Raw genomic sequence first — 23,673 nt, forward strand, 5'->3', positions numbered from 1 at the left:
TGTGGTCAGCCTAACTGTAGTCAGAGGTTCCTCCTGGTTTGTATGTGTGCCCTCACCGCTGTTTGCCCCTTAGTGCTCTTACATCATAGGCACTCAAAGTGCAGGTAACTCCTTGGAGCAAATAGGATCATCAAGGTCATTTCATCCATCAGTTTTACCTCACTGGGGTGCTAGAACTGGGGCTCTTCCTTAATGTGCTCAGTGCTGCCTTCCAGAGGATTTTGTGAGTAATGGAAGCCAGTTGCTCTGATCTGATCTGCTAGGAGACAACTCCAGGAGTCCCAGAGAAGAATCACATTTCTTGATGGATCTAGACCTTTGAGTTAACCACAGAGTTAAACAAAACCTCTACAATTTTAGAAGAAATCTAGCATCTTAAGCATCTTCGCAAAATTATGTTGCATTGGCCATTTGCATTCCTCATATTCTAGGCTGATACAACGTTCGTAAAGCCCAACAGACGAGTGAAGGCAAGACCTTTGCAGGCTGCCTCATGTCCTATGTAGGATTATATGGAATCTATTTGCTTAACCCTATCTCCTTTGCTTTGTAGTGGATCTGATTGGTGGCTACAACATTGGCACCATCAGCCATGAGAGCCGTGTGGATTGGCTGGAACTTAATGAAACTGGACACAAGCTTCTCTTCAGAGACCGGAAACTTCGTGTGAGGAGGTTTACTAAGGCCTTAACCATTGAGTGGTCCATAGAGGATGTAGTGCTGCCTGCCTGCCACCAGGGATTGTGGGGGGCAGGATGGGACATAGTTCCTTGGTGCTATGCCATTAACATAGCAAAAGGCACAGAAGAATCAACATTATGTCTGATATCACAGCCCATCCTGTATTACCCATGAGATTGTATCATGATGGCACCAAAGTCAAGAGGAATTTGGGAGCTGCTTTTTCTCTTACTGTTTACAAGTCTAATGCCCTCATGAAACTGCCTCACCCATGCATGCCTAGCTGACCTTTACCCACACCTGCTGCAGTGTTTTTCAGCTACTCTTACCTGACAGCATTGAAACTGGCTCAAGGATAGTCTCCCCTCAGCCCCTTATTGACTCTAATCTCAATATGGTACCACCAAAGAGTTCAACATCCGGGGCAAAGAGACGATCTGGTGATTTTTAATTTCATTTCCATTGTTATGTGAAAGCCACACCACAAATATCCAGGCCATTTAATTTGCCTCATAGCCTCACTTTTGTGATCTAGTGTGGCAACTCTGGCCCAGAGTTACTCTTAAGATTGAAAGTCCAACCATCACCTAACTTAAATTTCTGGGTGTAGATCTTTGCTCATTTGGTCATCTCTTACTTGTCAGAGCGATGATGTACCAAGTCAATATAAACTTCAAGGGTAGCAGATTAGAATGCTTTGAAATTCAGAATGTACCTGATTGGTGGGTTAGTTCACCATGTTTCACCATTAGGGAAATGGTCAAGGTCAGAAGATACCCCATACCCCTTCTAATTGTGCTGTCTACCTCTTTCTCCTTCAGTTACATCTATATGATATTGAAGGTTGCTCTAAGACAATGATTCTCAACTTCTGCTCGTACGTGCAGTGGGTCCCAGGAAGTGATGTGCTGGTAGCTCAGAACCGAAACAGCTTGTGTGTGTGGTACAACATTGAGGCACCCGAGAGGGTCACCATGTCCTCTATTAGGGTATGTCGACACCAGGACGCCTCAGGCATAATGTCAGACTGACTGATTAGAGCCCTGAGGAAGCTCCAAAGGTTATTTGGTTTTCTCTGGCCTACCACCCATAATCTCTGTGATGGAGTTGGCAAGTAAAGCTTAGACTCCCCAACAGCGGGCCAGGCCCCAAAACCATCCTTGTTCAGATTCCTGACATTATATGAGGTCCTTGGAGTATGGCTGTCTATTACAGCCCTGGGAATTCACCAGGTCATAATGAGGAGTTCTCTTAAGCTGGAAGAGCCCCAATAAGAGGGGCAGTTCTGGGCAGTTCCTGTGTGCTGATTCTCTGTTGTAAGCCAGGAAGAACTTCTTTTTTATCAGACTGAAGATCAGACCCTCCTTCCTATCCCACCAGCATCACACACATTCCAGTGATATCCCAACACCTGGGAGGAACCTGTGAAAACCAAAGAGGCCCCTGTGTAAGGCTAGGATGATTGGTATAGGTATGGATAGAACACTCTTTTGTTCTTTTTTCTCCTTTCTTGCCGTTTTAGACTAATTAAGTTTGGGGTTTTTTAGGTTGTTTTGTCCTTTTTTAAAAACTTGTTTTTTACTGTTTTGCTTTGGAGGTTATACATTTTATTCCTATAGTGGTTACCCTTAGAAGTTGGCTATATAACTAACAGTCTAAAGTTATCTAGCATCTAAACCCCCCCTGCAAACAATACAGGGCCCCTAACTTTGATTACCTCCCCTCTGCCATTATTGTCCAGTATTTTGTCATCCCCAAAGTTAGACATTACTCTTTTAACACAGCCATAATTTGTTTAGATTTGCCATCATGGCACCAGTTTCTCTGTTCACTTTTTCTTTTTGCATTGCTGATCTTCCCTCTGGAGTTACTTTTCTTCTTCTTGAAAGACAGTGGTTTTTCTTTTGTTTCGTTTTATTTTTATTTTTTTTATTATTTATTTTTTTAACATTTATTTATTTTTGAGACAGAGAGAGACAGAGCATGAACAGGGGAGGGGCAGAGAGAGAGGGAGACACAGAATCTGAAACAGGCTCCAGGCTCTGAGCTGTCAGCACAGAGCCCGACGCGGGGCTCGAACTCACGGACCGCGAGATCATGACCTGAGCCGAAGTCGGCCGCTTAACCGACTGAGCCACCCAGGCGCCCCTATTTTTATTTTTTTAATGCTTATTTATTTTTGAGAGAGACAGAGTGTGAGTGGGGAGGGGCAGAGAGAGAGGGAGACACAGAATCCAGAGCAGGCTCCAGGCTCTGAGCTGTCAGCACAGAGCCTGATGCGGGGCTCGAACTCATAAACTGGGAGATCATGACCTGAGCTGAAGTCAGATGCTTAACTGACTGAGCCACCCAGGAGCCCCTGAAAGAAAGTGTTGTTTTTTTGTTTTTTTTTTTTAATTTTTTTTTTTAACATTTATTTATTTTTGAGACAGAGAGAGACAGAGCATGAACGGGGGAGGGGCAGAGAGAGAGGGAGACACAGAATCGGAAGCAGGCTCCAGGCTCTGAGCCATCAGCCCAGAGCCCGACGCGGGGCTCAAACTCACAGACCGCGAGATCATGACCTGAGCTGAAGTCGGACGCTCAACCGACTGAGCCACCCAGGCACCCCTGAAAGAAAGTGTTTTTAAGATAAATGCTCAGTTTCTGAAAATTACTGAAATGTAATTATCTAAATTTTTTGTTTATTTTGAGAGAGAGAGAGTACTCTTCACCAGTGCAGAGCCTGGTGCAGGGCTCAAACTCACGAACTGCAAGATCATGACCTGAGCTGAAGTCACTTAACCGACTGAGCCACCCAGGCATCCCTGAATTTTTTTTTTTTTAAATAGGCTTCACACCCAGCATAGAGCCAAAGACAGGGCTTGAACTCAGACCCTGAGATCAAGACTTGGATGCTTGATCCAAGGCAACCCTGGATCTGAAACCCAGGGTTCAGATATATTCCCTGGGCAACCACCCAGGCAACCCTATATGAAAATGTATTTATTTGGCCTGTTCTTGAAAGATATTCGGACTTAGTACCCGATTCCCGATTGACAGTTCGTTTTTCTTAGCCTTTTGCAAATACCATCCCACTGACTGATTTCCTTTCTTCTGAGAAGTTTATTAATAGCCCTTTCTGTCTTTTCTCTCTTGATGCTTTTAAAGTCTTTTCTTTCGTCAGTGTTCTGAAGTTTCATTACAATGTCTCACTATTTCCTTGTACTTAGTTAGCCTGCTTCATATATTTGTGTGGTATGTGGCATATTTGTGAGTACACGTATTTTCATCAAGCTTGGCAGTTTCTCAACCGTGATCTCTTCAGACGTTGCTTTTTCTCTTGCTCCGTCTAGTCTTGCCCTCAGGACTCTAATTAGGCATATGTTCAATTTCGTGTCCTGTCTTTGTGCCTCTGTAACCTCTCTTTCATTTCCCTTTCTTTTTCTCACTCCAAGCTACATTCCTGATTATTTCTTAAGATAAATCTTTCAGGGGTGCCTGAATGACTCAGTCGGTTAAGCATCCAACTCTTGATTTCAGCTAAAGTCATGATCTCACAGTTTTGTGGGTTTGAGTCCCACGTTGGGTTCTGTGCTGACAGCTTGGGATTCTCCCTCTCTCTTTGCACCTCCCCTGCTCACTCTCTCTCTCCCCCAAATAAATAAACTTAAAAAAAAAAAGTTCAGTAATTCACTTTCATCATTGTCTAATTTACTATTTAAACCACCCATTGAGTTTTTTTACTTCAAATATTAAGTTTTCCATAAGGTTTTATTTGGTTCTTTCTCCAGACTGCCTGGCCATTTTTTTTTAGTATATACGCTACCAAAGTGAGCCCAACATGGCCATTTTTGATAATCTCTTATTTATTGCTTAACTTATCATTTCATTTTTTAGGTCTTTAAACGTTTTACACTTATTTTATATTCCATAACTTTTTCCCATAACTATCTTTTTTCAAGTTTTTAAATTTTTATTTATTTTGAGAGAGAGCGAGCATGCATGCACACGAGTTGGGGACGGGCAGAGAGAGAGAGGGACAGAGAGAATCCCAAGCAAGCTCCATGCTGTCAGTGCAGAGCCTGATTCAAGGCTTGAACCCACAAACCACAAGATCATGACCTGAGCCGAAGTTGGATGCTTAACTGACTGAGCCACCCAGGCACCCCATCATGACTATTATTTTTAATGTCAGAAATCCTTGGAGGTCCAAAACTGCTGTAGTTACTATTTCCTCCTTTATAGTGGCTAACTTGTATTTTGGTACTTTTTTTTATTGAGCTCATGTTATGTTGAATATAAACGTTTAGAATCTTAAGGGCCTAAAATGGATTTGTTTTCCTGCAGAGATGATTTGTTTGCTTCTGCAAGAATCAGGCATATTAATAACTTTTGTTCCCTTTATTGAAGAGAGGCTCCCAGTATTCATGAGGGAGTCTCAGATTCAGCCTCCCTATCCTGCTGGAGGACCCATGATTTATTCTCTCCATAAGTGTGCGCCTTCAGGGCAGCTGTACCCTTTTACTTGCTCAGCTTCTGTTTTTTCCTGCTCAGGTTTTAGCACACTGATCTCTTTGTTTATTTCTTTTCTTTCCTTCTTTTCTTTCTGTTCTTCCCTTTGCTCCTTCCCTTCCCTCTGTTTTCTCCCCTGTTCCCTTCCTTCTTTCCCTCCTTCCTTCCAGTAGGAGATGGGGTAGGAAGCATGCCTAGTGATTTCTTCAGATGAATTCAGCAACTAATGCATTATAAAGTATGTCCCAGGTTGAAGTTGTATTTTAACAAGAGGATTCAAGCTAGAAGCAGAAGGGGATGCGCATTTTGTCAGTTTACCTCCAGGCATTAGTGCTGGCACAGCTATGAGTGTACTTTAACCCAAGGATATTACCATAGATCAGGAATTTTTACCTGCTTTAAAGAAACTAAATGTTAGGCAAACAAGGGCCACTGTAATTCCCTCGACGTGTGAGCAGGAGGGTTGGGTTAGGGTGGGTCTGTTCTACAGTGGAGGCGGTGGAAACACCAACCTGGAATTGGGTGGGGGGGAACGTTGAAATTTTACAGGGTGAGGTCATAGGCCTGGAGCGAGGCGGGGGGAAGACCGAGGTGATGGTGACTGAAGGTGTGACTACAGTCGCCTACACACTGGATGAGGGCCTTATCGAGTTTGGAACAGCCATTGATGACGGCAACTACACCCGGTGAGGGTCTGGGCTAATAACCTGCCAGGTGGTGGGAGAATCTGGTTCTGAGGCAGGAGGACTTGGAATGGGTGGTAAAACCGGCCACATCTAAAAAGAACCTGGTGGGAGGAGATTAGACAAAAAGGGCAAACAATTGCCTGACCCTCCCTACCCCTTTCCCCCTGCCCCCTCACCAGCCTTCTTCTGTGTCTTGCTGACCCTGGACTGTTGCTTTGCTTCCTTCTCTCTTCAGGGCAACAGCCTTCTTGGAGACTCTGGAAATGACCCCAGAAACAGAGGCAATGTGGAAAACCTTGAGCAAACTGGCACTAGAGGCAAGGCAGCTCCACATTGCTGAGAGGTGAGGTAGACCAGAACTGAGGTGCTGGGCAGCTAGGAAGGATGGCCAGTGGGCATTTTGCCTGTGGGCCGCTCCTCCAAGCGCCAAGACACCACTTCCATCCCGTGCCAACAGTGTCATCCTAGAACCCTTGCATGTAGTTATTCCAAACATTCTTCTGTCCTGGGTTCTAAGAGTATGTCTTTTACTGCTTTTGCTTCCCCTTCTTGTAACTAGGTGCCCTTTCAGAGTTTTAACACCCATATCCTCCAATCCATGCATCACTGTGTATTTACAAACATGGATTAGGAGTGTAGTTAGTAGGACAGACTTGGGTCTCCAGACTTCGAGTTGTCTTGTCTCCATTTACCAGCTTGTATAACCTGCAGTTCAGTTATCCTTTCCAAGCCTTGGTTTCTCAATTTCCTGTATGTAAAATGGGGGTAATAATAGAATTTACCTCGTTGAGTGGTAAAGAAAACCATGGTGGCAGTGAAGAAAGTAAGAGAATCTGTGCAAAGTGCACAGTAAATGTCTGTTGCTGCCATTTTGTGTGGGAGTCCTGTATCCCTTCTTTCCCAGCTAGGCTGCCAGCTAGTCCCAGGGGCTCTGACCCAGCATCTTCAGAACATACCCTGGATCTCTCACTGTTCAGCTCTACTGTCTCCACCCTAGAACAGACCACACCTCTCCTACCTGCGGTGTCGCAGACGCCTCTTAATTAGTCTCACTGATACTGTACTTACACCCCTACCATCCGTTCATCATCCCGTGAGAGCTCAGGTGACTTTTTAAACCACAAATTAGATTATGTCTTTTTTTTTTTTTTTTTTCTTTTTTTGCTCAGAACCTTCCAGTTGTACTTAGTATAAGACCCATACTCCTTGCCGTGTCCTAAGGCCCAACAGTATATGGCTTCTGCTTCCTTCTTATACCAGGTACCTATTTGCTCATTAGTCTCCAGCCGCCCGTTGAGCACACCAAACTCACTCCGGCCATCGCACCTTTACACTCACTGTTCCCTCTGCCTGGAATAGTTTTTCCCCATCTCACCGTGACTGATTTTTTCTTATAGTAGGTCTCAGCTCAAATGTCGGCTCCCCAGGCCTTCTCCGACTACCAGCTTAACTGTCTATATGTGATATCACACTACTTTATTTTCCTTTTCATTCTTTGAAATACCTTTGTTTGTTTGCTAATTATTTGTTTCCACTAGAAACTAAATTCCCTGAGAGTAAGGCCCTCATCTATCTTACCCTCTTGTGTCTCAAGTGGCAAAAATAGTGTCTGGCACATAATCAATGTTCAGTATATATCTGCTGAGCCAGTGAATTCATGATGATTCTGTACTAATACTGCTTATTACCATTATTGCTTCCATACTACAGGTGCTTTTCTGCTTTGGGCCATGTAGCAAAAGCTCGATTCCTGCACAAGACCAATGAGATTGCAGATCAAGTGTCTCGGGAATATGCAAGTATTATCCTCCTGAATCATTCAGTCTCTCAAGCTGAGATTTCTCTTCATGCTCAGCACCCTGATCCCTAGCTTTCCAGCCATGGCTCTTTTCCTCTGTTCTGGCCGGCCATCCCACCTCCACCCTCGAGTCGGACCACTGTGGAATTGCTTGCCAGACCTCTTCCACTAAGCCCCATGAAGTTTTTCAGCTTCTAAATCTTTCAGCTTCCTCATCTCTCTAGCCTTTCTGTCTAGGCTCACGCAGACAGAATGGCTCCTGCAGCAGCAGAATAACCAGAACCTTCTTCCTCCCCATAGGGTGGAGAAGGAACAGACTTCTACCAGGTCCGAGCACGCCTAGCCATGCTGGAAAAGAACTACAAGCTGGCTGAAATGATCTTCTTGGAACAGGTGATGGGGAGAAGGGGGACCAGATTGAAGAGGGGACCAGGGTCGGGGGGAAGCAAAACAAACTGAGGGAAGAGCACTGGGGGAGAGCACTTAGACAGGTTTGTACAGTTAAACGCTTACTTACCCCTCTGCGTTAGTCCTTACAGTTACATTTTTCTTTCATCGACTGTCTGCCATCTCCCCCTATACTCCAGAGCCTGTCCTGGCAATTCTAGCACACAGAGATAGATCCAGGTTTGTGGGGCCTGAAGCTTACACAATTTGAGGAGCCCTCTTTAAGAAAAAATACCTTGGTGGGGCGCCTGGGTGGCACAGTCGGTTAAGCATCCGACTTCAGCCAGGTCACGATCTCGCGGTCCGTGGGTTCGAGCCCCAACGTCGGGCTCTGGGCTGATGGCTCAGAGCCTGGAGCCTATTTCCGATTCTGTGTCTCCCTCTCTCTCTGCCCCTCCCCTGTTCATGCTCTGTCTCTCTCTGTCCCAAAAATAAATAAACGTTGAAAAAAAAAATTAAAAAATACCTTGGAATGGGGGCTCTGCAACTAAGGTGCCCTGAGGCGTTAAGCGTCTCTTAATTTCATAATAAACCCACCTCCGCTTGTGCATAAGTAGAGGATGAGGCTTTTAATCCACATGGGCTGGCATCTTAGCGAGGCTAAGGAGAGCCTGTGATTTCTGATCCTCATGTCTTCCTGGTGCCCCTCTTTGCCCGGGTTCCCCTAGAATGCCGTTGAGGAGGCCATGGACATGTACCAGGAGCTACATCGTTGGGATGAGTGTATCGCAGTGGCTCAGGCCAAGGTACTACCAGCTCTGTCTTCTCCACAGTGCCCACAACTCAGTTCCACCAATATCAGAAACCTCTCGTCGAGGAGGCTATAGCAACTGGAACAAGGTTGGGGCTGGAAGTTAGGACATTGGTGACCAGGAGGATTTCCGTTGTCACAGTGGGATTGTAGAAGCATGGGAAGCAGCAGGGCAGGAAGGAGGGATGTGACTCCTCTTGCCTCTCTGTTGCATGTCCAGGGGCACCCAGCCCTGGAGAAGCTGCGCCGGGGTTACTACCAGTGGCTGATGGACACTCAGCAAGAGGAGCGAGCAGGTGAACTACAGGAGAGCCAAGGGGATGGACTAGCAGCCATCAGCCTCTACCTCAAAGCTGGGCTCCCTGCCAAAGCTGCTCGACTGGTGCTGACCCGGGAGGAACTGTTAGCCAACACGGAGCTGGTAGAACATATCACTGCAGCCCTTATCAAGGGGGAACTGTATGAAAGGGTATGGCTGGCTTCCCATTCCTGTCCCTTATCTCCAGGGCCCAGTGCCCCCTCCTACCCAAGGAGTCCTGGAGTACATAGCCCTCTGTGACTGGTTGCAGATTCTCCTCCTTTGGGGGCTGATACTTGATTCTTTGGGTGGTAGGGCTATCATTGTAGTAATGTGGTATGTGTTACTAGGCAGGTGATCTCTTTGAGAAGATTCGAAATCCACAGCGGGCCTTGGAGTGCTACTGTAAAGGCAATGCATTCATGAAAGGTACTACCACCACCAATTCAGTCTTCAGTGTTACTTGCTCAGACAGTCCCCTGGCACCTATTTTGTGCATCTGTTCAGGTTGACCGGCTCAGTTCTCCATTCCTCCACTTCACCTGTTTTCCACACCCCATTTTCCTGTCTTTCTTTTCCTGAGTCCCATCCCCAGAAGTCTTAACTGAGCACACTGTCTCTGGCAGCGGTGGAGCTGGCTCGATTGGCATTCCCAGTGGAAGTGGTGCGACTGGAAGAGGCATGGGGGGATCACTTGGTGCAGCAGAAGCAGCTTGATGCAGCCATTAATCACTACATTGAAGCCAGGTAAAGGGGTGCAAGATGATGGGGCAAGTAAGGGCACCCAGGCCTGGAAGAAGAGAGATCACAAAGTGTAGGTTGGAGTATGCTTGAGGTGTCTCCCTACCTCCATCTGTCTTCCTCTTTTCTCATACGTACGTGTGCCTTTCCCAACTATGCCAGGTGCTCCATTAAAGCAATTGAGGCTGCCCTGGGTGCCCGCCAGTGGAAGAAGGCAATTTATATATTAGATCTACAGGACCAGAACACTGCGTCCAAATACTATCCCCGTGTGGCCCAGCACTATGCATCTCTGCAGGAGTATGAGGTGAGGAAGAGTCCCTTCCTTCAGCCTGAGGCAACGCAGTACAGGATTAACAAAGAGAGAACCCAGAACAGGAAGTGGGGGCTACCTCACCATGTCCTTCTTCCTGGGTCCCAGCCGCATCAGCCACCTGAGTGGGAAGAAAGCAGTTTACTGCCCTTCCTTCATTCCATCATGACACAGACTCCTCTCCCAAATATATAAAGCTAGTGTCCAGCTCTCTTCCTATGCTAGCATGAGTGATTCTTCATGGTAACGCCATCATAGTTACAGTGTAGAATTGCCTTACATTGCAGAAATGGGAGACCCTTTTATTTTTTTTTAATGTTTATTCATTTATTTCGAGAGACAGAGAGCAGGGGAGGGGCAGAAAGAGAAGAGAGAGAATTCCAAGCAGGTTCCGTGCTGGGAGCACAGAGCCGGATGCGGGGCTCATCTCACGAACCATGAGATCATGACCACAGCTGAAATCAAGAGTTGGATGCTTAACCGACAGCCCTTTTAAGCTCCCATCTTCCCCATTCTGGTTTGGGCTAGTCTTGTTTTTTTTCAAAACAGTAGAAGGTGTGAGACCCCCATTGTCATCTTTTCTTCTCTGTTATTATACAATAGTAGTATCCCCAGCTCTCCTCCATCCCAGCTGAGGCTTGTTCTTTCCTTCCCTCGCAGGCTGCTTTAACTCTGTTGCTCTTGGCCTTTTGTGTCTACCTCTCTCAACCACAGATTGCCGAGGAGCTCTACATCAAAGGAGACCGGACAAAAGATGCAATCGACATGTACACTCAGGCTGGCCGCTGGGAGCAAGCCCACAAGGTAGAGGGAGGGGTCGCGTTCATCAGAGAATCCCACCTCTCAGCATCTGTTGCCACTTTCTTTGGTCTCTGATCTCCTCCTCCTTCACTGGGTTCCCTGAAAGCTGAGAAAGAGTACCAGAATGAAGTCTGGAGAACCTTGATCCCTAGCCACAGGCAAAGGCAAGGATGAAGAGGCCCTTGTTCCCAAACCTGTAATTCTGAAGCGGGCATGACGGGCTCAGGAGCTGGGACATCTGAAACACCACTCCCCAAGCCCTGGTCACAGATACGACTTTGTTTCGCATCTGTTTCCTGAACCCGGTGGATACAGTGGGAATATGGGAATGGGGATGGATGCCCTCAGCACAGGGCATCTCTGACCCTTCTGCCTGAGCAGAATATAGTTCTTACTTTGCTCCTTATGGACTTGGAGTTCCCTGGAATGACTAGGAAAGCAACAGTAACCAAACTCCTGTGGTTGTTGGGAAAATTCAGAGTTCCTGAGAAGACTCGTTGCCCCAGAGTCCGGCTTCCCGGGCTGCTCTGCATATCCCTCTGCTTCCCTTGGAAACTGGCACCAGAGGCTACTCTGGCTCTGTGTGTCTGCACAGCTGGCGATGAAGTGCATGAGACCAGAAGACGTGTCAGTGCTGTACATCACCCAGGCTCAGGAGATGGAGAAGCAGGGCAAGTACCGTGAGGCCGAAAGGTGAGCTGCAGCCCCAGAGCGGGTGTGGGAGGAGGCTTCAGGGCTGCAGGGAGGAAGGTGTCTGAGGATAAGTGCCCTCTGCCTAGAAGGCAGTGACAGGGTCTCTTAGGAATGACTCTGGCGGCAGGAATCTGGGTCTAGGAGGCCCCAGGTGTATCTCCCATCCCCAGGCTCTACGTGACAGTGGAAGAGCCTGATCTTGCCATCACCATGTTCAAAAAGCACAAGTTGTATGATGATATGATCCGCCTGGTAGGGAAGCACCACCCAGATCTCCTCAGTGACACACACCTCCACCTGGGCAAGGTGAGCCCTTCTCTTGTCTCTGCCCATATCTCCCCCAAACAGGCTCCATGGCCCCCTCTCTCCATCCTGACCTACCTTTCCCCAGGAGCTGGAGGCTGAAGGCCGACTGCAGGAGGCTGAGTATCACTACCTCGAGGCTCAGGAGTGGAAGGCAACAGTGAACATGTACCGCTCCAATGGGCTTTGGGAGGAGGCCTACCGGGTAAGGAGTCCAGTTCACACTGGGGATATGGCCACCCCTCTTTCCCACTCTCAGGTGACTAATTCTGAACTAGTAGTGGGTATCTTTGAAAAATGTCCACACCTGTCGGCAAAATTTCACATGTAATATGAAGGGTTTGTAGACTACCTAAAACTCATCCTTGGACCCTAAGCAGGTTAATAGACCCTGAAACTTAGTCCTCTCCCTGCTGTTCTAGTAGAAATACTTGATCCTTGTCAAAGCTGAAGTCAGGTCAGAGGTGAGAAGGGAGCAGCCATGTGTCCCTGCATGGGAGGATTGCCAAGTGGCTTTGCTTCACAGGTGGCCAAGGCTCATGGAGGCACTAATGCCCACAAACACGTGGCCTATCTGTGGGCAAAGAGCCTGGGAGGAGAGTCTGCAGTTAGACTGCTTAATAAGCTGGGACTCCTGGAAGCTGCTATTGACCACGCTGCTGACAACTGGTGAGGCCCTAAGTCTTCTCTCCACTGGCCCCATTCCAGTCAGATCCTCTGTATAGACAAGAAAAGTTGTTGTATAACTGAGAAGCATTTCTAAAAACTGAGGCAAGAGCGAAGAGATCCTTGGTAGAACTTGATGGAGAGGCAAGAATGAATTAGTAGCTCTGCTCCTATTTCTTGGGGGCTCAGATGAGCATTTGTTTAACTGTTCTAAACATGGGGCTCAGTCTCACAACCCCGAGATCAAGAGTCTCTCACTCTACTCTCTGAGCCAGCCAGGTGCCCCAGAGAGAAAAGCTTTTAAAGCTAAAGTGCACTAAACCAGTACTTTACTTGAGGAATGGAAGTATGATTCTATTAAATGCAAAACGCTTTTCTTAAGCAAATGTTACGGAAGACCAGTAATAATCCTGTATCAAATCAGATTGCTGAGGATCGTCTTAACTCATTCTTGAGAGACTGTTTTTCTGCTAATGAAGTTGTGGCTCGGGAGGATGTGGTGGGAGAACGAGGAGCCCTTGCTACCCTGGCAGCTGTTGTGCTGTGAAGCTCACTCCTGTCCCCTGCCTCGTGCCGGACCCGTGCTCCTAACATCAGCTGGTCTCGGGACACACAGGCTTTTCCAAGTGTCTCCTGATCCACATCTTCCTTTACATTTCTCTGTGCTTCTCTATCACTTCATATGGATTACCTTTCTTCATTTGTCCTTTTTCCTCCCCCCATCCTTGCCCTTTCTGTTTTCTCTTGCCCTGTTTGTCTTCTTCTCTTATAAAATGAAGTACTGAGTAGGCAGACCTTATTTGCACCTTCCATTTCAGCTCCTTTGAATTTGCTTTTGAACTCTCTCGGCTGGCCCTCAAGCACAAAACCCCTGAGATTCATCTCCGATATGCTATGTACCTGGAGGATGAGGTATGGATGTGATCCCTCTCCATTGCTTTTGACCCTGACCTCCTCCCCACTCGTGGCTGCCTGTGATGCCAATCTGCTTCTCATCATGTACAGCTGCCCTTCTGTCCCTACAGGGTAAATTTGAAGAGGCTGAAGCTGAATTCATCAGGGCTGGTAAACCCAAGGAAGCAGTTCTCATGTGAGTTACCCCATAAATTCTTTAATCCTGACCTCCCAGGCGCAGTCCCAGGACCTTGCATGGTCCCCTTCACCTTCCTCTGAACTGCGTACCGATAAATCTTCTATCCTCCCCTCAGTGACATGGCTGTTTGCCTCCCACTGTTGAGGCCTCAGTCCTACACTTAGCCTCTCCTGTGTCCTCATCTGGGAGCAGGTTTGTCCATAACCAGGATTGGGAGGCAGCACAGCGTGTGGCCGAGGCCCACGATCCAGACAGCGTCGCCGAGGTGCTCGTGGGGCAGGCCCGGGGGGCCTTGGAGGAGAAGGACTTTCAGAAAGCAGAAGGGCTGCTGCTTCGGGCCCAGAGACCGGGCCTGGCCCTCAATTTTTATAAGGTGGGGCACTGGATTCAGAGCCATGAGGGAAGGGGAGAGGGTATGAGAGCCCAGAGAGTACTACAACGACCCCTGCTACTAGGAGAGATCCAGGAAGTTAGCACTGGGGAGGAAGAAGGAGACAAGAAGGAGAAGAGAGGTCTAAGGACCCAGGGATGAGTGGCCCATAGCACCTGTGTGGCAGTGGGAAGCTGTCATGCCTGCCTCTGCTTCCCTGATACCTGGAAATCTGAGCAGGAGGCTGGATTATGGAGCGATGCCCTGCGGATCTGCAAGGATTATGTGCCGGGCCAGCTGGAGGCTCTGCAGGAAGAGTATGAGCGGGAAGCTACCAAGAAGGGGGCCAGGTATGAAGGCGGGAGGCAGCAAGTGTTGGCAGGGTGGGTCACACAGTATGCACAGGATAGGCCACACTGCCTGTCCTGTTCCTGGTCATGTGTATTCTCATCTCATCAGGGGTATGGAGGGGCTAGTGGAACAAGCTCGACAGTGGGAACAGGCTGGAGAGTATAGCCGTGCCGTCGACTGCTACCTCAAGGTGCGGGACTCAGGAAGCAGCAGCCTGATGGAAAAGTGCTGGATGAAGGTAAGACCTACTACACCCTTCCTGGCCTTCCGTTTCCCGGGCCGCCCTCACACTCAGCATTCCCCCTCGGACATTCCTCTTTCTCCTTCTGTGTCTTTCGTTTTTACTCAAGCAGCAGAGATCTACTGAGTGCTTCTGAGATGCTAGAGCAATGAAAGCTGTAAAAGGGGGGGGTTCTAAGGCAGAACCCTAATGGCCAGAAATTGGGGAAGTCAGACTAACGCGGCTCAATTGTGTATCTCAGTGAAGACTTAAAGGGTGCGATCCAAGTTGGGGTTCAGAGAAGGATGGGACCTCTGGGCTGGGAGGGGTCAGGTAGGCTCTGTGAGGGAGGATGGAGGCCATGAAGAAAGCAGAGGCTCCTCCTCTACCCAGCAGCTCCTGAAGAGAAGCATCTAGCAGATTAAGTCAAACCAGTATGTTTCATCAACTCTAAAACATATATAATTGCATTTTAATATCTTAGAAATTGGGGTACATGTGAAGTTTTAAATGATGCATCGTAGATTCAGAGTTGTGAATGGGGTAGATTGATTCAGCTTCCTAAATAAAATTGGTGTGATGATTCTCCTGCAGAATTTCCCTCTGGTTTCTGAGGACTTGTAATTGAATAGCCCCTAGACGTTGGCGGGGGGAGGCGGGGGGAGGCGGGGGGAGTAGAAAGGACTGATGGTTGGTTATGCAAAATTTAGCAGATTTAACCAGCAAGTGTTTATTAAGCATCTGCTATATTTTACCCTGGAGCATTGTTTATTGGCATCTGTGCACGGCTATACCTTCTGCAAATTAGCTTCCTGGATGGGGCACTTTAAGTTTTGAAGGGTTTGGCAGGTGAAGTGAGGCATATATAGGTGGGGGAAAGACCAGGAGGATTAGCATAGACTGTAGCTAAAACTGGACTATGTACATGGAAATTAAAATCTGGTGAGGACGTCAGCATCACAGTGGAAATAGAGTAAACGTATAGAACGCTCGGATTTGTAGAATTACTGAGTTTTAGGGTTGGAAGGTGTCTCCACGATCATCTAGAGCATCACTGTCCAATAGAAATAAAATGCAAGTCACAAAGGTAAATCACACATGTAAATTTAAAATTTCCTAGTAGCCGGGGCGCCTGGGTGGCTCAGTTGGTTGAGCATCTGACTTCGGCCCAGGTCATGATCTCATGGTTTGTGGGTTCAAGCCCTGTGTCAGGCTCTGTTCCAAATGCTCAGAGCCTGTAGCCTGCTTTGGATTCTGTGTCCCCCTCTCTCTCTGCCCCTCCCCCGCTCATGCTCACTCTGTCTCTCAAAAGTGAATAAAGTTAAAAAAAAAAAAAAATTTCCTAGTAGCCATACTCAAGTAAAAAGAAATACAAGAAAATAATTATATTTTACCTAACCAAATATATCTAAACTCATTTCAACATTAAACTCATTTCAACTCAATATTTTATTGATTGCTTATATTATTGATATTTATTTATCTCAATTTATTGAGATATTTTACATTCCTTCTTTCATACTAAGTCTTTGAAACCCAGTGTGTATTTAAGCTGATAGCACATCTAAGTTGGGACTAGCCACATGTGACTAGTGGCTTCTGTTCTGGACAATACAAATCTGGACCAACCATTACTCTTATGGGTGAAGAAACTGAGTCTTAGAAAAGCCCAGCACAAACAGTTGCAGAATTCCTTCTTTCGCTATACCTGCACCACCAAGATTCTGTTTGTGACAAAGAACTCGAGAAACCAGTTTGTCAGACATGGCAGGACCAAATGCAGTGACCTCAGACATCAAAGGGAGTATGTGACAGAGCAGGAGCTGAGAGGAACAAATAGGTCCACTGATGGTCATTTAAAGGCTCTGATGGACCGTGAGACAGGCTTTGCCCAGGAGGGTAGAAGGTGAAGGCGAGTGCTAGAGAGACCGTCAACAACTGGAAGGAAAAAACAGATCAGGCTGAGGGCGCCCAGCAGTATTTGTCTCTCCTACCCATTGTCATCTTCCGTTCAACCGCTCAGGCAGCTGAACTCGCCATCAAGTTTCTGCCTCCTCAGCGCAGTCTGGAAGTAGTTCGGGCTGTGGGACCCCAGCTGACTGGAATCAGGAAGTACAGTGCAGTAAGTAGAGTGCTGGGACTGAAGAAGTAGATTCCACAGAGAGGGGTGGAACAGTACCAGCCACACCCAGGAGGGTGTGTGAGGTGGGCTCCTGGCAGTGTCCCATGCAGTTCCTCAGAAACAGAGGAGAAAGCTGGTCTCCGAGCTCCATTTTCCCCACTGTGCAGGCTGCAGAGCTCTATCTGAACTTGGACTTAGTCAAGGAAGCGATCGATGCTTTCATTGAGGGTGAGGAGTGGAACAAGGCCAAGCGTGTGGCCAAGGAGTTAGATCCCCGGTAAGCTTCTGACCCCTTCTACTGGGAAATTCTTTTACTTCCTTTTGTAAAGAGAGGAAGTTCTCATGGGAAGGGTGTGCATCCCGGGACCGTGCAGTGCTAGATCTCTGCACATCTTCACAGGTACGAAGACTATGTGGACGAGCATTATAAAGAGTTCCTCAAGAACCAGGGCAAAGTGGACTCGGTGAGACTGGCAGAGAGTTAGCAAGAGGGAGAATGCATGGAGACTCAAGAGATTCTCTCCCTCCTTTCCCCGCTTATGTCATCTGGCCTCTTAACTCTGTCTTTTCCACTGATCCCTAGCTGGTGGGTGTGGATGTGGTAGCTGCTTTGGACCTGTATGTGGAGCAGGGCCAATGGGACAAGTGCATTGAAACGGCCACCAAGCAGGTACTGCTCTTTCTCCCATCCCCAGCCCTTCTAGACATTTCCCTTGGCTCCACTTGCCCAGAGCTGTCTCTCTCTTAATTCCTCCAAAGCCCAACCCCAGAGATCCCTAACCAGCATCAGAGAGTCAGTCTTCCACACTCTTGAAACTGGGGTCAGAGGCCTAGCTGGGCCTGGCTTGCATATGCCTTGGCCTCCTAAACAAATCCACGGCCTCAAGTTACCACCCCACCCTCACTGCCTGCTCTTACTGATCCCAACTTCCCCATGCTTTTCCTCCATCCCCGGGACAGAACTACAAGATTCTGCACAAGTATGTGGCTTTGTATGCGACTCACCTGATCCGAGAGGGTGACTATGGCCAGGCACTGGCCCTGTATGTGCAGCACGGAGCCCCTGCTAACCCACAGGTACCCGCCTGCTTCTTGGGGTGAATGTTCCCCTCAAGGAAGTTGTTACCTTCTCCTCAGAACCACCCATTCCCTTAGGAATGGTCTTCTCAAAGGATTCTTTTAAGAGAGCGTCATGCCCTTGGGGCGCCTGGGTGGCTCAGTCGGTTGAGGGGTTGAGCGCCCCGACTTTGGCTCAGGTCATGATCTCACAGCTTGTGAGTTCGAGCCCCACATCGGGCTCTGTGCTGACAGCTCGGAACCTGGAGCTCGCTTCGGATTCTGTGTCTCCCTCTCTCTCTGCCCCTAACCCACTTGCATGCTGTCTCTGTCTCTTTCAAAAATAAACATTAAAACAAACAAACAAACAAACAAACTTGAAAGCATCATGCCCAGAGACAGCCCCCCTTCTCCCACTAGCCTCTTCTGAAATGTACAGCCTCGCAGGATTTACCATCTGAGGAAGCATTCAACAGCATCCTCATACTATTAGCTAATGCAGGAACAGTCTTCCAGAGATGAATCCTGGACACACCTCTGGGGCCTCATTAACTTCCTAAAGAGACTAAACATTGCTCTCCTGTCTGAGCATCCCAGCTCTCTAGAATATCAGCCCATTAACACCGTGACTGCATTCACATTCACCTGTTTGCCCACACTCAAAGCACCAATTGGTAAGAAAGTCATTTTCTTGTTCTTCTTTTCTCTGAAAATGATCGACACTTTCTTCATCACTGTCCCCTAGCTCCTCCCCCGCTCCCCCCCACACACTTAAAGCCTGGTTTCCTTTTTGGGCCCATGTGTACTTTCTCTTCTAGTTACCCCTTCTCACTCAGCTCTCCTTTCCCCATTACCTCTAGAATTTCAACATCTACAAAAGGATCTTCACAGACATGGTGAGCTCACCAGGGACCAACAGTGCTGAGGCCTATCACAACTGGGCTGATCTTCGGGATGTGCTCTTCAACTTGGTGAGGAAGTCGGGTCCACAACAGAGTGAAAAAACCACTCTGCCTGTCCCTGTCCTCACGTCTTTTATAACATATACCTTTAGGGGCGCCTGGGTGGCTCAGTCGGTTAAGCGACCGACTTCGGCTCAGATCATGTTCTTGCGGTCCGTGAGTTCGAGCCCTGCGTCGGGCTCTGTGCTGACAGCTCAGAGCCTGGAGCCTGCTTCAGATACTGTGTCTCCCTCTCTCTCTGCCCCTCCCCCGCCCACACTCTGGCTTTCTCAAAAATAAACGTTAAAAAAATTTATAAAAAATAAATAAATAACATATACCTTTACCTTCAGATGGCCTACACCTTTGTCCAGGTGGCTCTGGCACTCCTCTGACCCCTGACCCAGGCTGTGCTGTCTTCCTACTCTAGTGTGAAAACCTGGTGAAGTCTAGTGAGGCAAATTCTCCAGCCCATGAGGAGTTTGAGACGATGCTGCTGATTGCTCACTACTATGCCACTCGTTCGGCAGCCCAGAGTGTCAAACAGCTGGTGAGATGGGGGTAGCACCCAGTCTTATGGACACATCTTTAGATGTATGAAGTTGAATGAATTCAAATTCTGGATTCTCAAGCTTGATCCACTTCTTTCCTACTTTCTCTTGTTTAAAGAAATCTTTAACCCTTGCTGAGATGGTTTTCTTCCTGACTCCTCCTTTGACCTTCTCAGGGCTCTACCCACACAGTTCCACCTTCATTATGCTTAAACATTCAAATCCCACAACTTCTGTGTTGATCTCTTACAATATACACATACCTTTGGCCTACTCATGATAGTATATTGTATATTTATTGTGTGTACTTGAATAATAGAAATAATCTAGGCCCAGTTCTCTTGTGCATATGAAAAAAAACTAAGACCCAGAACCACTTGAGATCCAGACCAATTTAATACGGATTGTTGGTTTTCTGGTTCTGGTTCTGCCTTAGTTATAAGATCACTGGCCTGGTAGCTCAGTCCCTTCCATACCAGGATCATAATGCTTTGACTTTACTCTGTAGGAAACTGTGGCTGCCCAGCTTTCTGTTTCACTCTTACGCCACACCCAATTACTACCTGCAGACAAGGCCTTCTATGAAGCTGGCATTGCTACCAAGGTGAGCTGGGACAAGGAAGGGTGTGGCGGAGGAATTAAGGAAATCAAAAGGAAGGAAGGTAGACTATCCCGTGTGCTCTGGTAGAGCAAAGCTGAGGGTGGGGCTGATGTTATGGAGGATATCGCTTTCCTGTGACTTCCCGAATTCCTCCCCCTGCATCCTGGAAAAGCAGCATCCAAGCACAGCTGCTGGCTCCCACCTGCAACTTTCCTCTGTTGCAGGCAGTTGGCTGGGAGAACATGGCATTCATCTTCCTCAACCGCTTTCTGGATCTGACTGATGTGAGCATAAAGTTGTGCCCAGAGGGTGGGAAGTTTTGCCTGTCACAAGTTGTGTCTATCTCATGGCTGCCCACTCTTCCACAGGCAATCGAAGAAGGGACTCTGGATGCCCTTGACCACTGTGACTTTCAGGATACAGACATTCCCTTTGAGGTGCCACTCCCAGCCAAGCAGCACGTACCGGTAAGGGCACGAGATTGGAGAATGGGAGGCCTCACTGGTATTAGGACGTTGTGAATGGAGGACACTTTATTTTGGCCCTCCTAACCTTTAAAATGGCCATGAGTTAGCAACATCTTTGGAAGGGCTTCTGCCCTCACTGTTCCTCCAATGAAAGTAGAAGCAGAGAAAAAAAACTAAGGTGGTGATCATGAACGCCATCCAAGGAGGATCATGTATGGGTAAAAAATGATGCACAGGACAGCAGCTTAGTAAAACTCGCCGCCTTCCACTTGCCTGCTGTGGAAGCTGGTGCTGAGGAGGCTGCTGCTCCCTGTCCTTCCCAGGAGGCTCAGAGAGAAGAGGTTCGAGACTGGGTACTCACAGTCTCAATGGACCAGCGGCTGGAGCAGGTTCTGCCTCGGGATGAGCGCGGTGCCTATGAGGCTTCCCTGGTGGCGGCGAGCACTGGAGTTCGGGCACTACCCTGCCTCATTACAGGTACAGAACCCTACAGCACCCAACGTTCTGTGGTGGGTGGAAAGGAGGGGCAAACAGCAGGTTCAAGAAAGTGTTTTCCCAGACTCTGTGCTGACAGCTCAGAGCCTGGAGCCTGCTTCGGATTCTTTGTCTCCCTCTCTCTGCCCCTCCCCTGCTCGTGCTCTGTCTCTTTCTGTCTTTCAAAAAATGAATAAATGTTAAAAAAATAAAAAATAAAAAATAAAAAAACGTTTTACTGTGATTCAGTAAAGGAGGCAGAACTTTTTTTTTTTCCTTTGAGAGAGAGTATGCACAGGGGAGAAGAGCAGAGGGAGAGGGAGAAAGAGAATCTTAAGCAGGCTCCATGGCCAGCATGGAGCCTGACATGGGGCTCGACCCCATGACCCTTAAGTCATGACCTGGACCAAAATCAAGACTCAGATGCTCAACCAATTGAGCCAGCCAGGTGCCACGAACATTCTACTTCCTGCTCCTAAATTGTTCTTTGTTTTCCCCCTCAAATGCCAGTTCATCTTTTTTTCTTCCCCCACAGGATACCCCATTCTGAGGAACAAAATTGAATTTAAGCGGCCAGGGAAGGCAGCTAACAAGGACAACTGGAATAAGTTCCTTATGGCGATCAAGGTTAGAGAGGGAGACTTGAAGGGTCGGGGCAGGGAGAATAGCACTGAAGGAAAATAAGAAACCACTAGAAGGGTGGGTGGGAATGTCAACAAGGCAGGTGCAACCCTGAACTCTGCTCCCCATACTAAGATAGGGTTGATTTTCCTTATAGAAGGAATGCTTTTTCTTAGCACTGAGTTCCTCTCCTGTTCTTCTGTTTGTCCACAGACCTCCCACAGCCCAGTGTGCCAGGATGTGCTGAAATTCATTAGTCAGTGGTGTGGAGGGTTACCTAGCACCAGCTTTTCCTTTCAGTAACTGATAGAATTCAAGGAAGAGTTATTGGGTTCTCTCCCTCATTAAAGACTTGTAGATAACAGACCAAACCATTGTGTTCTTCAATCAAGGTCATCCCCAATATCAGCCCATTGCCCTTTAACCCCCAAAAGGAACCATAATCAAGTAGAAGAAAAGAGTTATTTTATTATAACTGTTTATGTCATCCTGGGGAGGTGGAAAACCTTGTGTACTGAACCTCTGGATCAGCACCTGTTCTGCAGAAGGGAGAACCTGGGTCAGAGGGCAAGCAGCCTGGCAGGGGACATGACCCAGTTCTAAGAGTGGTTCCCTGCCTCCACACCTTCCCAGGCCCCAGTCTCCATAGATTACCTGTCCTAAGCCCAGCTTTTCTGTGATGCCTGGATTTCTTGATTTTGATCCAGTAGCTGTTCATTTTCCTGTCTTTTACACTTAGGAAGTTCAAGCTCTGTCAGTTGCTCCAGCTATAGGGGAGGATGGAGTTAGTACTCCTGCCCTGAATTACAGGCAGTCTGTTTTGAATGAGCCCTTCCTGTTCTTCTTCCTTACCTGCTCCTGAAGCCCTTCCTTCCTGCAGGGCCCAACCCCACGTAAGGTGAGTGCAGCCACACAGCAGTAACCAGATAGAGCAGCCTCTCCTGCAGACATGACCAAAGAAGGGATCCAGAGAGCCAAGGCTGTATCCTAAAAGGTGAAGAGGGAGGGTGGGGAACTGAGAGGGAGCAGGGCAGGAGTGGCAAGTAGGGGTGGTAGGACCAAGGCCCTGGAGACTGCAAAAAGGCTGAAAAAAACATGCACTCACATAGATTCTTGTAGGGTCAAACGGGCAGTCAGTGCGTCCAGACCCCTTGTCCATCGGTAGCAAAGGATCCAGCAGCCCTGGATGGCAGTCAGCAATAAGACGGCGGCCACCGTTGGCCACAGTGAGTGACACAGCAAGGAGGATGCCCAGGGAGCAGGCAGCAGACAAGAGGAGGTTCACCAGAGCTAGTGCCAGGAGAGCCCAGTGCTGGCAGGGGCAGAAGATCAGGGTGAGCAGCTGTGAGTGGCGGACTCTCCCACTGCTAAGACACCTTGGTTTCTCTATTTGAGGCTCCTCCTCCCACCTGAAGGTGAATCTGAGTCAGGTCCTCATTTCCCTGACTCAAGACCTCATGAAAGCTCCAAAAATCCCCTCACCAGTCTTGGGCGCAGAAGGTTCCTGGATGCCAAGAGGGCCACAAGTCCCACGGAAACACTCTGGAAGATACAATGCCTGAGGCCCGCGCCTCTCTCCGTCCCGCCCCTCTCCCTCACAGCCGCGGCCCCGCCCCCCGCCGCGCTCACCAGCAGCCCCGAGCCCACGGAGATGACATTGGCCGTGGTGTACTCCGGGGTGACGGCGCCGCGGGGATTGGCCACGTGTCGCAGGACGGTGCCGTGCAGCACGGCCCCCAGGAGCAGGTTCACGTGGCCCACCAGGATCAGCGCCAGGCCCACGCGCATTAGCCGCCGGGGGCCGCGGGCCGCGTCTGCAAAGCACGGGGGAGGGGCAGGCTTGAGCCGGGAAAGGAACCGGAGGGGCCCTCGTGGCCGCCCCGTGAACGGGGGGGGGAGCTGTAGGAAGGGTCGGCGGCGGACGCAGGGGAACGAGACCGGGGCCGGAAGTTACCGAATCTGCAGAGGCGGCAGCACCTCATCTCGGCCCTCCTCGCCCCGCCGCAGGGCAGCTCTACCTGGCCCCGGCCCCTCCCTCGCTCTCCCTACCAGTTCCGCCCGGCTGCCACCTGGAGGCCCAACCCCACGCCCCGGGCGGGGCTCCGAGCTCGCTCCCCCTAGCGGGGAAGGCGCA

At 48.6% G+C, this 23,673-nt stretch overlaps 2 protein-coding genes across 6 annotated transcripts in view; one reads left to right on the top strand and one right to left on the bottom strand.

The window, feature by feature from the left end:
* The window catches only part of IFT172 (intraflagellar transport 172), a 34,567-nt gene extending 12,662 nt beyond the window's left edge, over window positions 1-21,905 (top strand). For 3 of the 4 annotated variants that reach the window (XM_047853106.1, XM_047853104.1, XM_047853105.1), the window contains exons 15-48: window positions 554-666; window positions 1,503-1,670; window positions 5,725-5,861; window positions 6,097-6,204; window positions 7,572-7,656; window positions 7,960-8,052; window positions 8,775-8,852; window positions 9,078-9,326; window positions 9,506-9,584; window positions 9,782-9,902; window positions 10,059-10,203; window positions 10,924-11,013; window positions 11,606-11,703; window positions 11,874-12,009; window positions 12,095-12,211; window positions 12,533-12,675; window positions 13,491-13,584; window positions 13,698-13,762; window positions 13,958-14,138; window positions 14,376-14,485; window positions 14,595-14,724; window positions 16,730-16,828; window positions 16,996-17,105; window positions 17,229-17,292; window positions 17,412-17,498; window positions 17,789-17,905; window positions 18,745-18,855; window positions 19,256-19,375; window positions 19,885-19,980; window positions 20,202-20,261; window positions 20,346-20,444; window positions 20,768-20,921; window positions 21,454-21,545; window positions 21,753-21,905. In XM_047853106.1, the coding sequence (XP_047709062.1) occupies window positions 554-666; window positions 1,503-1,670; window positions 5,725-5,861; window positions 6,097-6,204; window positions 7,572-7,656; window positions 7,960-8,052; window positions 8,775-8,852; window positions 9,078-9,326; window positions 9,506-9,584; window positions 9,782-9,902; window positions 10,059-10,203; window positions 10,924-11,013; window positions 11,606-11,703; window positions 11,874-12,009; window positions 12,095-12,211; window positions 12,533-12,675; window positions 13,491-13,584; window positions 13,698-13,762; window positions 13,958-14,138; window positions 14,376-14,485; window positions 14,595-14,724; window positions 16,730-16,828; window positions 16,996-17,105; window positions 17,229-17,292; window positions 17,412-17,498; window positions 17,789-17,905; window positions 18,745-18,855; window positions 19,256-19,375; window positions 19,885-19,980; window positions 20,202-20,261; window positions 20,346-20,444; window positions 20,768-20,921; window positions 21,454-21,545; window positions 21,753-21,842 (3,839 nt within the window). In that variant the 3' untranslated portion in view covers window positions 21,843-21,905. The remainder of the gene's footprint in view (window positions 1-553; window positions 667-1,502; window positions 1,671-5,724; window positions 5,862-6,096; window positions 6,205-7,571; window positions 7,657-7,959; window positions 8,053-8,774; window positions 8,853-9,077; window positions 9,327-9,505; window positions 9,585-9,781; window positions 9,903-10,058; window positions 10,204-10,923; window positions 11,014-11,605; window positions 11,704-11,873; window positions 12,010-12,094; window positions 12,212-12,532; window positions 12,676-13,490; window positions 13,585-13,697; window positions 13,763-13,957; window positions 14,139-14,375; window positions 14,486-14,594; window positions 14,725-16,729; window positions 16,829-16,995; window positions 17,106-17,228; window positions 17,293-17,411; window positions 17,499-17,788; window positions 17,906-18,744; window positions 18,856-19,255; window positions 19,376-19,884; window positions 19,981-20,201; window positions 20,262-20,345; window positions 20,445-20,767; window positions 20,922-21,453; window positions 21,546-21,752) is intronic. The other variant, XM_047853107.1, reaches the window with a different exon arrangement.
* Window positions 21,906-21,987: 82 nt separating this feature from the next.
* Window positions 21,988-23,669, bottom strand: KRTCAP3 (keratinocyte associated protein 3). 2 transcript variants are annotated; one of them, XM_047853127.1, is made up of 7 exons: window positions 23,494-23,669; window positions 23,169-23,353; window positions 23,022-23,081; window positions 22,645-22,851; window positions 22,392-22,526; window positions 22,194-22,306; window positions 21,988-22,073 (listed from the first exon to the last, which is right to left on the bottom strand). In XM_047853127.1, the coding sequence occupies exons 1-6, from the start codon at window positions 23,519-23,521 to the stop codon at window positions 22,199-22,201; spliced, it is 723 nt and encodes a 240-aa protein (XP_047709083.1). In that variant the 5' UTR covers window positions 23,522-23,669; the 3' UTR covers window positions 21,988-22,073; window positions 22,194-22,198. The 2 variants fall into 2 exon arrangements, with proteins under 2 accessions (XP_047709083.1, XP_047709082.1); XM_047853126.1 differs by having other exon boundaries at window positions 21,988-22,078.
* Window positions 23,670-23,673: the final 4 nt, after the last annotated feature.

The sequence above is a fragment of the Prionailurus viverrinus genome, chromosome A3 (assembly GCF_022837055.1).
Source record: "Prionailurus viverrinus isolate Anna chromosome A3, UM_Priviv_1.0, whole genome shotgun sequence".
In the NCBI taxonomy this organism is placed as follows: domain Eukaryota; kingdom Metazoa; phylum Chordata; class Mammalia; order Carnivora; family Felidae; genus Prionailurus; species Prionailurus viverrinus.